Raw genomic sequence first — 12,581 nt, forward strand, 5'->3', positions numbered from 1 at the left:
CTCTCTCTCTCTCTCTCTCTGTGTGATGCGCTGCTGTACCTGAGCGCAGACTCCCTTCCAGAGGCAAGCCCGACAGAAGATTCGTACATCCGGTCACAATTTTCAAAATAAGAACTTATTTTTCGACTCAAAGTCTGTGTTTTTTTATTTCTAAGATAAAGGGCAATATTTTATATACAGTAAGTACAAACATAAAACATAACATATGAAATTTTAAATATGAATAAGTGCCAAAGATATAAACTGGTTATCACTAAATTGCAATCCAACTGCTAAAAGCCGATTATATATATGTAGGACAGATATAAATAAAATGTCTACAATAATAATAATAATTATTATTATAATAATAATAAAGAAATTATGAACTAATCAGACATAACATGTATTCATGGAATGTAAAATAATGCAATGAATTGCTGAAACTCATTTTACTATTGCGCAATGTTGTTTCTTCCTGCTTCTGTCGCGGTTGTGGAGTTTCTTGGGACTTAGTTGTATTTCATAATCTGCTCCGTTGGTCTTGACTGACAAAGACTGTTAAGAAATAAAATGGTCAGAGGGGAAAACTGTTGTGGTGTGGGATTTTTGTTTGGGGTTATTTTCCCATTTGGCCTTCCCTGTGTTTTTGTCTCGGTTTTCTCCCCAGTCTTGTGTTGTTGATCCTGTCTTGTGTTCCCCTGTGTCTGTTTGTTCTGTTTCCTGTTTTACTGTGGTAGTATGGCTTCCTGTCTTGTCTTGTCTAGCTTTGCTTTGTTTGTCTGATTGTCCTGCCCCGCCCTAATGTGACTCACCTGATGTGTCACCTGTGCCCCATTACCTCGTTACCTTGTGTATTTAACCTCTGTGTTCCCTTTGTCTAGTGCTCCATTATTTTGTGCCGTTGCTGTCCAACGTCGAGTTCCTCCTTCCTGGGAGTTTCCCCAGTCTGCGTTTTATTGCCTGTTCCTGCCCTCCCTGTGGGTCCTTCCTGGTCATCCCTCGTGAGTGTTCCTTGTGGAGTTTTCCCGTTTGTTTTCGCCTTCCCCTGTGCCTGTTTTGGTTTTTGGAACTTTTTGATTTTTTGCCTTTTTCCTCTGTTGTGTTATCAATAAAAGCTGTGCTGAAGCTCCCTCCTGCCTGCTGCCTATTGCATTTGGGTCCTCACCTCACCTCACCCCCCACCGTAACAGAAAACGTGCAGCAGACTTTTTGAAAGGAGATTTTGAAGAAGGAAAAAAATGCTAAAATGAAACAAAATTTGCAAGATTTGCAAAATTTAGTGTTATTGTGAAACGAAGCAGGAAGAAATCAGAATGACCATGATAAAAAAAAGTAGGATTTATTTTACATTGCATTTTTCTGTCATTTACTGATTCTTAAAAATAATCAACAGATTTATTGATAATGAAAATCATTGTCAGTTGCAACCCTGCTGCAAACCCAAACTATTATTCCTACTATTCTTTGTGTTTTTCTACTACAGAGTAGGAAAGTAAATACAACTCATGAAAAATGAATCCCAAAATCATTACGCTGGTGGAAACAAATCTCACAACAGAAATAAAGTGTGTCGAACACATAATAAAGTAATTTGTGTAATTCGATTTATTCATGCATCGTAGAGTGTTGTTGGCCCATGTTATGCATTGATTTATTCTTGTTTATTAACTTTTTAAGTTTTTGTCCTTAATGTAAAATTGCCTCACTTCCGGTTTGGTACCTGCTGCTGCTGGTTGACTTGACGCAGCAGTAGGGGTGTGTCCACAGTGCAGCAGAGAGGAGATGAAGGAAAACCTATACAGAATAAATGCACTCGCAAAATCAACCACTTTCTCAGTGTCTACTGAGAAAAAAACAACCCTCAGAGAACATTCAGATCTGGGATGTTAATCTTAGACAGAATCATCTTTAACCATCAGTGACCTCTGTGTAGAACTGGGATTATGTGTCAATAATGAACAATATCTAATTAATGAAGTGGCACATTTATCAAGACGTGATCAGTTTCACTTTGTATCAAACTCTGTCAATAAGACTTCTTGACACAACCACCAGCATTTATTTATTTATTTGTACAGTCTTAGATCAAATATACTTAAACAACCTGGAAGAGCCGTACGAGCCAATCCCTTTTCATTAAAAAAGTGTACATGGGTTTGCATCAAACACTTGACTTGAGTTAAGACAGTTCCCACTGAGCTGCGGCTAAAACACAATGTCACCCTGACTCACTGTAACTCAAGAGGAAGCGCTAAAGTGCTCAGCGATTCAGAGGTATACGGAAGCCTTTCACAAGAAAGTCATACGGTTGAAAATTCTTTTTCATTCAATGAGCAAGCAAAGTGACAAATCAAAATGAGGATGTTGATTTTTTTTTATTCAGCCAGCAGTCGTTGACAGAAGCAGACAGAATTACTTTGTCAAAAGGCACAGGAGACGGACTGAAGTCAACATGCAGTCCGATTCAGAATCAGTACACCTTTAGTGTGTGGGGAAAAGCAGCACTGTTTGTGTGTTTGTGTGTCTGTCCAACTCGCTGCATCTTCCTCCTTCCTGACAATCCAGGTGAGTGGATGAACAGAGGCGCGGCGCCGTTTACTGCTCCTTCTTTTCTCCCTGTTTCTGCATGTAGCTGTTGTACTGGTTGTCCGTCCTCAGCAGCTTGTCCCACCAGGTGAAGGTGGAGGCGTAGTTCCCAACGAAGTTCATGTGGTGAAAGTCGTGGAATCGGGCCCCAGCGTAGAACGGGATCAGGTGGAGTGGGTTCAGAGGGATGTCGTAACCACTGAGAAGGGGCACGAAAAGAATAAAAAGGGAATTCATAGAAAATACCAATTCAATATTTTCTATGAAAAACATCCTTCCAACAAGACAAAGACAAATGTTTGGATATCAAGAGATGGCTAGTTTTTTTTTTTTCACTGAATTTGTTCCCTTAACCACTAATAATTTGTGACTTAGTAGGTTTTGAACACTGCTGCACTGTTGGCTATGTGAGGATGAAGATGCAGACTTGGGTCACAAGTATTGTTTTATTTCAGTGCAACATGACATCATGACTTTGCGTAAACATACATGCCAACTTTCTTAAGCCGAGTGGCGTTTTATCTGTACGCATTTTGAACTATCTGCATGTATGTCTACGCTGTATACAGCGGCCGTACGCATACACGGCACTTGCCGAGTTCTGGCGAGGAGAAACCAACGGTTAAGTTTTGGAAATGTGACACGCGGGTTGAGTTTAGGAAAAGAAGAACCGGATGGGTTCAGGAAAAGAAGAAACTGATGGTTGAGCTTAGGAAACGTGACCCGCGTGACACAATGCCCGGTCTTCTGGGGGAAAGTCCTGTGTTTTAGCCATCCACCAAACCATCCAACCTCCCAATGCAGATTTTCGTCCTTTCATCCTACTCGCTACGGCGTAAATTCACACACTATCGCAAGGTGATGTACGCCAACATAACTAAAAAGTGAGTATGCATCTTGATAACACGCCAATAATGGCATACAACTTGGCATGTGACGTCATTTCATGAGGTCCCGTCTTTTCAGTGGGCATAATTGCAAAAAAGGCAAGAAAATGGTGTAAATTAAGGCAGAGTCTGCAAAATGATGGACTTATTCATGTTTACTTATCAATACTGGTTTCTGAATATATTTACTTTAGTTCTCTTTCTAAAAGCAAGTTGCACAATCCTTTACAAAAGTATTTAAAACCAGGAAAATGCTTGCACCAGGGTAAACTTTTTTTTTATTAAATTAAATTTTTTTTTAATTTAAAATTAAATTTAGCAAAAGCAAAAGGCCATAAAACTAATACAAATTGAAGAAAAGGCAAGTATTAATTAATGTGTATCAAAAGACATGAGTTTGTAGTATTGTTTATGCCACCACAGTCTGTGATTACTAAGTCCTTTTTTCTTCATGTACATGTAAGTCTTTAAATAAATGTTTTATGTAATCCCAAAATAATAACAACATATTACAATAATGTTTCCCCAGAGAAAGGAGTTCTATGTGACCTGACAACATGCCAGTAACATCTGGTGTTCTCTGTGGCCCTCTGGTGGTCGTCCTCATACATTACTGACAGAGTTAACATAACGAGAGCCGCGCAGTTTCACAAGTACCTATCATCTCATTGTGTATTGTAATCAGTGATGTAACAGCTGCTCTGTTTCTCTCCAATGCTTAATTAAAGTAAATGTTTGCTCTCTTGAGTCATAGTAATAAACACAGTCTAACATAGCTCTGTTTGTGAGAGGTGTACCTGCAGAGAGGGAAGGAAAAGAGCAGCAAAATGACTAAATGACACAGAGAGCGTGTCCTACCTGTGGACGTCAATGGTCTCAAGCAGGCGGAAGGACACCCAGGCCCACAGGAAGAACACGTGGTTACAGAAGATCATGATGCCGATAAAGAAACCAGCTCCCAGGATGAGTGTCTCAGCAGGGTGGGCGTATTCTGCCTGCATGCCAAACGGAGCCTGAGGGATGGCAGAAACACTGTGATAAAGACATACAGTGTGCATGTATGTGTTTGTGTGGGTGGGTTGCCACTATTTAACATATGTAACAGTGATGGGTAACAGTGATGTTTAATAAGTAACTCTTCGGTAAAGAGATCAACCAGGGGGTGTTGTGTTTGAGTTTATTCATCTTATCGCTTGTGTGTTTTACTCACGGTGAACTCGTGGTGGACTTTGTGGATGTATTTGTAGATCCTGCGGTGATGCAGCAAGCGATGGAGGAAGTAGTGCCAGGTGTCTTCAACAATAGCACAACCCAAGCACTGAGCCAGGACGTAGGGCCTGGAGGAGGAGACCAGGAAAGAGAAGAATCGCACACTGAGTTATCCCAAGTAACGCAGCTGATGAACAGATCCCAGTGAAGGCAAAGGCAGGCAATGAAAAGCCATTTCTAGGAGAAAAATCTTAATTGATTATATTAAAAATATCTTTTTCATCACACAACGGATGACTTATGACCAGATAATGCAAGGTGAGTTTGCAAAAAGACACAAAAACATACATCCTGTATGTATGGGCAAGAAGTGATGTCTAAATTAAAGTGTCTGCTTTTTCTGTTTTGCTTGTATAGCGCTTTTAGCTGCATTTGGTGTGTGAGAGCTGCTACATAAATAAATGCATTAATATTATCTTTTTTAAATGATATTGTTCAAATAATGATTACAAGCAGATTGTAATTTAAAACTTACAAAAGCAGTTGCTCAACTGTTTGTTTTATCTAAAGGTTTTCTCTGATCTGAACAGTAAAACAGAAACAACTGCTTAGAACCTCCATTTGACCATTTTATATGTGGTTTTATCTCCATTTCTCATGTATATTGCAAAGATATTCTGTATAATGCTCTATTAATTTCAACCATATTTCCCAGCCCTGTGGATTTATTCAAACAAAATGGGTTGACTTTATCCATCAGCAGCTATATAATGAATGAAAAAATGACACTTTTACATTTATTGTCAAGTCTACTAACCTTAAAGAGATTAAAAAAAAAAAAAAATAAAATAAAAAATGTTCTTTTGTTTCTTGTAGAGTAAAGCAGATTTACATGTATGTATTTTCTAGTCTGAAACAGAATGATGAAGGCATCATGGGGAACATGTGAAGGGTAACCTAAAATAGCCTTTTAGGACCTGTTTTCGAAAGGATTGCTGCAGGCTGCATTCATTTTAAGGCTATGCAGAGCTACACTCTCTGTCTGAAACTGTCACAGTGACATTACCATAATCATAGTTAGCACAGGCATGCATTGAACCTTTAACTTCCTACCAAAATAAAGCAGAGCCACCCTGTTTTGGATTTTTTCAAATGGATGTGTAGCAGTTGTCTAAATACTCTATAACTAGGAAACTTGGAATATGACACATTAATGTGTGTTTTATTGAACGTCCACTGACCAGCGTGGCATGGAGTCCCAGTCATAAGGGATGTTAAAGAATTCAGTGAAGTAGTAAGTCCCACAGATTAACGGCAGCTGGATACAGAAATGGTTAAACAGCAGCATCTTGAAACATCTCCACTGTTTCTCCCAGGTCTCTGGCTTGTCCTACACACACACACACACACACACACACACACAGAAGGTATTTTACAAGGAAATTCATCTTGGATTCTGAAAATGAAATTGTAACAACCAAAAAACCCACACACACCTGTTGGATCTTGTATTTCTGCATGAAAGGCATAAACTGCAAGAGGAAACCAGGCAGGCAGAACAGGAAGTAAATGAACTCGTGGACAATGAGCGACCCCCAGGTGGCAATCTGGAACTTGGTGTAGTTATCCAGCATGTAGCCCCAGGCGTGTTTCAGGGAGGGCTGGAAGGGGTTTTCTGGCAACACCGCATCTACGTACTCCACCGCCAGGTAGGCAGAGCTCATTATGTCTGACGTGCCGTTCACCGCCATGATGGACAATGCAAGGTGACTGCAGGTCAGGAGAGAAGACTGGGAAACAGGAACACAGCGTTACATGTACAACTCCCAGACACGCCACATCATTACAGCTGCAGGTGGACAGGTAATATTCTCAGCCATGTCGGTGCACTGCAAGTTTGTTATCAATAAAAACAATGATAATATGAAGAAGAGAAATTGTGAGTAAAACAGTCTATTTGATTAAATATAGCAAAGGAGCCATAAAGGAAAAACAATAAAATAATCAAAGTCTGCAAAAGAACGTAATTGCATAATATGACTTAATCTCATCACATCTCAAACTGTGTGGTCCTTAGTTGTTATAAAAATTACATTCATTATCAGCAAACTGCATTTAGTAAACTAAATACTATTTTAAACAATACACACTAGTTATAGACTCTAATGTAAGACATACTCTGATCATTTATTAAGTAAAAGTAGTAATAAAACCATGTAAAGTCATTGTCAGCAAATTTACTTAAAATATCAAAACTAAAAGTACTTGCAAAATGCCCCCTTTGACAGTGATATATATGACATTAAAAACACGTTTTTTATGTCACAGTTAGTCGATGTGGAGCTAAAGACCACTTTATTTAATGTTAAAATATAATATACAGTACATCAAATCTTATTTATCTGCAAAGTAACTATAGCTGTAAATAAACTCAACTATAAATAAAAAAGTAGCACCGCATAGAAATACTCAAGGAATGTACACATTCCACAAAATTGTAGTTGAGTGTAGTACTTGAGTAAATGTAACCCTCCACCACTGAAATACATACAACTACACTAAACTGACAAAACTTGTACTCATTTTAGATCATAGTATGCATTTATATAAAGTGATTATAGCTTCATAACTAAATCAAAGGATCGCGCTGCATATATTAGGCTACCACAAATTAACATTAATATTAACTCATTTTATAGATGCAGTGAGGGAAGAAGTGTTCTAATATTTTACTTAAGTCAAAGTGACAAAACTACAGTGTACAAATACCATTTTATTAGCTTCACAATAAAGGTTAAAGTACTCATTAAGCAGAATGGCCCATGTCACAGTCATAAACCGATATTGTATTACTGTATTATAAATATAAAATGGAAATACTCAAGTAAAGGGGACTGTAGGTAAAGTGTCCAGTACTTGAGTAAATGTTGGCCAATGAATTACATTCCACCACTGTACAAGCGTCAATGTTTTTTTTCTTTTTTTAAAGCAACAATACTGGTACTTCACTATGACATAACACTGTTGCCTATACCAAGTGCATAGGGCAGCAATCATGGCAACGATACATACTATTTGAATCAATAAATTCTACACAGAAACATGCAGAATCACCGCTGACAGGCTCAAACACCTCAGAACTAGCAGAGAAACGCTCACAGCTACACTTCGTCACATCCATATCATTAATACTCGGACACTGACACTAATTCAGCCCGGCATTTTGTTTTTTCATGTCTTAACTCGAAGCCCAACACAGTCTCTATTCCTAGCTACATATACAATAGATGTACTTCAACTAAAAATAATACATTTGCAGCTCACAGTCACGACAGTAAACTCTCACCTTTCAACGGTAACGTTACGTCCAGTCTACCTGAGCAAGAGGCGGCCAGCCGGGTGAAGTAGTCATGTCGAACAATCTGATTGGCCGAGAGGAGAGGAGACTGACGTCGGAGGGCTGGGCGGCCTCCCTGATTGGTCCGCGCGATGGAGCGATGATAGCCAGACTGAATGTTTCCACAGCAACGACCTATCAGAGGCGAGCTCGGCTTTCATAATCTCCGAAGTGTTGAATGGACTGTATGAAGGAAGAGATGGGGTGGTCAGGAGAACTTTGAGTCATACGTGTGTGCCTTCCGTCTTAAATTTATAGGCTACTACGATGTCAACTTTGTAAATGTTGTAAAAGGCTTTGAGACAACAACAAAAAAAACTGCGGTAAAAAGTGAAAAAAACATAACTTACAATTAAATAACCACTCAACTGATGTTTTGTTTTCTTACCCCTTTTTTAACCCTGTACCCCGTTTTCTGAAATGTATGTACATTTAACGTGCATCATTGGTGTATTTCAGCTCTTGTCATATTTAACACTTAATACGTATGACTGAGTATAATTTAAACGTTTTCTATACTAGTGCTACCCAATTCTCAAAACAATACTTTTAAAGATTAATTAATTTAAGAAACTTGTACTGCTACAATATTAAGTTTTCAAATTCTTAATATAAAGTTCAATACAGTACTGTAGCAGTACCCCAAGTAGAAACACTGCATTATAAGTAGACAACCCTTATTAAAGATATTTAAACACGTATGTACAAGTGAGGTATTCTGTACAAAGATCCAGGTATTCTTTAGAATTTTGTCAGTGACCTGTTATTACATATTATAGTACAATTACTTATGCATTAACATTTAAGCAGCATGTTAATAGAGATGGCGATTATGCAGTACTTTATAAAAATTGTAGGTATAGGTTTGTCATTTTTATAGGATCATCACAGTAAGTGTTGCATGTATAATCGTAAGTTGCTAAGTAAGCAGTCAAATAAATGTAGTAAAGCAGAAGTATAAAGCAGCCTACAATGGAAGTACTCAAGTAAAATACAAGTACCTCAAAAATGTACTCATGTACAGTATTTGGGTAAATGTAATTAGTCATTTTCCATCACCGCATAAGTTCCCAAATATTATATGTTGTCTAAACACAGGCAGAATTATATGTACAGAAATGATGCCAGCTTTACCGGACACTAATGGTGACTGGCAAAACTATAATAAATTAATCACCGTATAATTATTAAAATACCACACACAGCATATTCCATTTCAACGTTTTACTGATTTGGCAAAGTTTTAAAAACAGGTTACGTCATTTCACAGCTTTGAATACAAGAAGCCTATTTATTAATGATAATATAAAACAAGTAATGAAACACTTTCAAAGTCATTAGCCTACATGACATTCCTCAATACACTGACAAGAAAACAACGACACCAGTAACTATTAGAGCAGTTTTTTCAATATAAGAACAGAGGGAAGAGAGAGATACTGAAGTAACAGAAAGTCAAGAGTAGGTTTGGTCACTTTCCAGAAGAAGAGAACAGATTAGTAAAGTAGCAAAGAGAGACAGAAATGAAGAGACATTTTAAAATTGGCACATTCATAGTACGTCAGTATGTGTGCAGTAGTTAATAAGGTTGCTACACCAAGGAGGAAGAGGGTACTGTTGAAAGATAGTAGGTTAGAGTTTGGGGAGCATGCAGTGAGTTCAGGCTGTTGTTGTCATTAGTGGTTACAACCACAGCAAAGATGGCTGCCGGGTGACAGTAAAGCACTGATACATCCAACTGTTTTTCATCGTAAACAGCTCCTCTCTCTGTCGGTCACTGTTTTTGGCAACATGAATGACTCTTCTCCTTTACCAGAAAAGTAGTGCTCCAGTTAAAGTCTGTTTTTTTTTAGAAGAAGAAATGTACATTTTCTGCAGCTGCTTCTCACGTTGCTGTTCTGAATTCATGCGGGCTAATGCAACCGACACATCCCCACCGATCTAGAGTCAGCTCTCCAATGTACCCCAGAACTGCTGCTGAGTCCAGCTGTGCTCTGTCCAGTAACAGTCCTCGAGGCACAAGAAAGGGCAAGAAGATGGAAAGCAGGGTGTAATTTGACATAGAGGCACTCTTGAACAGCCACAATGCAACACTGTAAAAGGTCAGACAGAGTGCGTTTCTACGGCATCAGACCAGGCGTCACCACACAGAGACTCAGATGCACACAGACAGACATGCTCACATGTGCAAGCAAAGGTGCACCTTTAAACGCAAGAGCTTGCGTGCACGCGCGCACACGCACGCGCACGCGACACGCACACGCGCTGCGCACACACACACACACCACACACACACACACACACACACAAACACACACACACACCCACACACCACCACACACACACACACACACACACACACACACACACACACACACACACACACACACCTTTCAGGATAAAAACGAAGGAGAAACAAAGATTTCAGGTCCTTCTGCTCATCTCCCATTGATTAGATCAGTGGTCTTTCTCAGAGCTGGTTCATGTTAACATTACTAATGTTAAATTAACTAGCAGTTATAGTAGCTTCATATCAGTAGCGTTTCAGTGACACTGCAGTGGTGCAGTGCTGCTTTAAACTGGTTTGTCCAGTCGCTAGCGGCAGTCCTGCCAGGAGGGGATTCAAACACGGGTTAGATCCCCTCGTTTGTTACAGCTCCCCCTTTCAGGTAAGTGCAAAAAATCTTCATCATCATCCTCATCCACAAAACTTGTCATTTTCTTCATCTTTGTCAGTGCCTGTGCTAATGCTGCCCAACAATGGAGCATAGGCATCAGAGACAGATCCAAGATCAGTATTCAGCAGGAGAATACATTCTGCTCCAAATCAGCGGCAGGTCTCACGAGCAGTCATAAGGGCTTGTCAATCACAGTCACACCTGTGGTTAAAAACAACAAAAGAGTAAGATGGTGCACTGCTATCGCCACACTTAATATCTTTTTTTACACATAGCACATGTTGAAAATGTCTAGTATGAATGTACAAATAATGGAAATAAATCAAAGCAAAAGGTTTTTGTGTCCACTATAGTTACTGTTGCTAGTACGGTTAAAAGTGAAAATAGTTGTAATACTAGCAATGCACTGCACATAACTTTTTCCTAATATAAGGTATTTTTTAAGATAACGCTTTATTGATTCCCGGGAAAAAATTAGGTGTTAAAAAAGTGACAAGCACTAGTTAAAGTGACAAAAGTGATGTGCCGGTATCTACCCGTATAACAGAATTCAGTAAAAGCAGACACAACTTGATCCCCTAATTACGATACGATTCTCTTATAGGTTGATACAAAATAGTAATATTGAGTTCAGTATTACTATTACTAAAAGGCCCCAATTTCAGAGATCAACCTTTTTTTTTTAAATGTATCTCTCACTCTAGTTTAGCTACAAATAGTTAGACCTGACAAGTTTTCAACATGTATGTTCCAATCTGTAGCCTACACACCTGCATAACTGCGTCCTGTGCTCATGCAGGACTGCAGTAGTGTCCACTTGTCCGTGTTTGGATTGTAGAACTCCACAGAGGCCAAATTGCAGCTGCCGTCGTCTCCTCCTACCACATACAGTATGTTGTTTACAGCGCACACACCTAAAAACACAAAAAGGCACACAATGAAGATGAATGGACGTCAAACACCTCGCACCTGAGGATATCTGGTGGACTGACTTGCTGCGTTACCTGCGTTGCGTCGACACATGTTCATGTCAGCTACCTGCCGCCAGGTGTTTGTGGCCGGATCATAAACTTCACAGCTCTTCCTCACCAACGGACCGTCATGACCCCCCACAGCATACAGTAAACCTTTTAACACACCAACACCTGAGGAAGACATCGGACACACAATCTGGTCACCGTTCTTGTCTTATCATGAATTTCCCTTATATATCAATTATGTATTGTTGTTTCGATGGTTACATCTGTGAGAAGGGTTTGCCTGTCAGTTGTATTACCTTTGTCAAAACTGAGCCACACACACAAACACACACTGACCTGCTCCACTGCGTCGCGTGCCCATCTCTGAGATGTAGCTCCATGTGTTGCTTTTAGAGTTGTAAGCTTCTACTGTACTCAGACATTGCCTGGTCGCACCATCATAACCTCCAACTGCATACAGGATCCCTGAAAACACACACAACAAATGCATGCAACTCAGAATAAGGGGTAGCACTGTGGTGGACAAAATAATAGAAAGACGTTAAAATACAATATGGTAGCGATGCAGGAAATATAAAAGTTTGGAAAACTCAAAACATAGAAAGGTTTTGAGGCAATTTACCCAAACATATTATGGTATTTTAATTTTAGCACTATGCTATTTAATTATTAGGCTTTTTCTCAACTTTATAACTTTTACTTGGGTTATATACTAATTTCTCTTTGTCTCTTTCCCCTTTCCTTCTTTCTCTGAAGCACCTCTGTAAAGTTGTTAAGCTAGTTTAATAAAGTTTGCTTGCTTGCTTTGATTATTAAGGGTCTACTTGTAATCATTTTGATCAAGCTATTTTCCTGTTTTTTT

The 12,581-nt window shown here is 39.1% G+C and overlaps 2 protein-coding genes across 2 annotated transcripts in view; both read right to left on the reverse strand.

The window, feature by feature from the left end:
• Window positions 1-2,035: 2,035 nt before the first annotated feature.
• Window positions 2,036-8,091, reverse strand: msmo1 (methylsterol monooxygenase 1). The gene is made up of 6 exons (XM_032542153.1): window positions 8,011-8,091; window positions 6,161-6,454; window positions 5,906-6,054; window positions 4,666-4,792; window positions 4,314-4,468; window positions 2,036-2,767 (listed from the first exon to the last, which is right to left on the reverse strand). The coding sequence occupies exons 2-6, from the start codon at window positions 6,413-6,415 to the stop codon at window positions 2,578-2,580; spliced, it is 876 nt and encodes a 291-aa protein (XP_032398044.1). The 5' UTR covers window positions 6,416-6,454; window positions 8,011-8,091; the 3' UTR covers window positions 2,036-2,577.
• Window positions 8,092-9,270: 1,179 nt separating this feature from the next.
• The window catches only part of klhl2 (kelch-like family member 2), a 15,182-nt gene continuing 11,871 nt past the window's right edge, over window positions 9,271-12,581 (reverse strand). Inside the window, exons 12-15 of the mRNA XM_032539897.1 lie at window positions 12,056-12,184; window positions 11,744-11,884; window positions 11,510-11,653; window positions 9,271-10,940 (exon numbers count right to left, since the gene is read on the reverse strand). Of these exons, the coding sequence (XP_032395788.1) occupies window positions 10,912-10,940; window positions 11,510-11,653; window positions 11,744-11,884; window positions 12,056-12,184 (443 nt within the window). The 3' untranslated portion in view covers window positions 9,271-10,911. The remainder of the gene's footprint in view (window positions 10,941-11,509; window positions 11,654-11,743; window positions 11,885-12,055; window positions 12,185-12,581) is intronic.

Source organism: Etheostoma spectabile, chromosome 2, assembly GCF_008692095.1.
Source record: "Etheostoma spectabile isolate EspeVRDwgs_2016 chromosome 2, UIUC_Espe_1.0, whole genome shotgun sequence".
Lineage (NCBI taxonomy): Eukaryota > Metazoa > Chordata > Actinopteri > Perciformes > Percidae > Etheostoma > Etheostoma spectabile.

Excerpts from the sequence above, each read along its gene's own strand:
- msmo1 (XM_032542153.1), bottom strand. The coding sequence starts at position 6,415 with ATGGCGGTGAACGGCACGTCAGACATAATGAGCTCTGCCTACCTGGCG. Across the intron at positions 6,055-6,160 it reads AGAAATACAAGATCCAACAG|GACAAGCCAGAGACCTGGGA; the intron begins GTGTGTGTGGGT and ends GTGTGTGTGTAG. Across the intron at positions 4,469-4,665 it reads AAGTCCACCACGAGTTCACC|GCTCCGTTTGGCATGCAGGC; the intron begins GTGAGTAAAACA and ends GCCATCCCTCAG.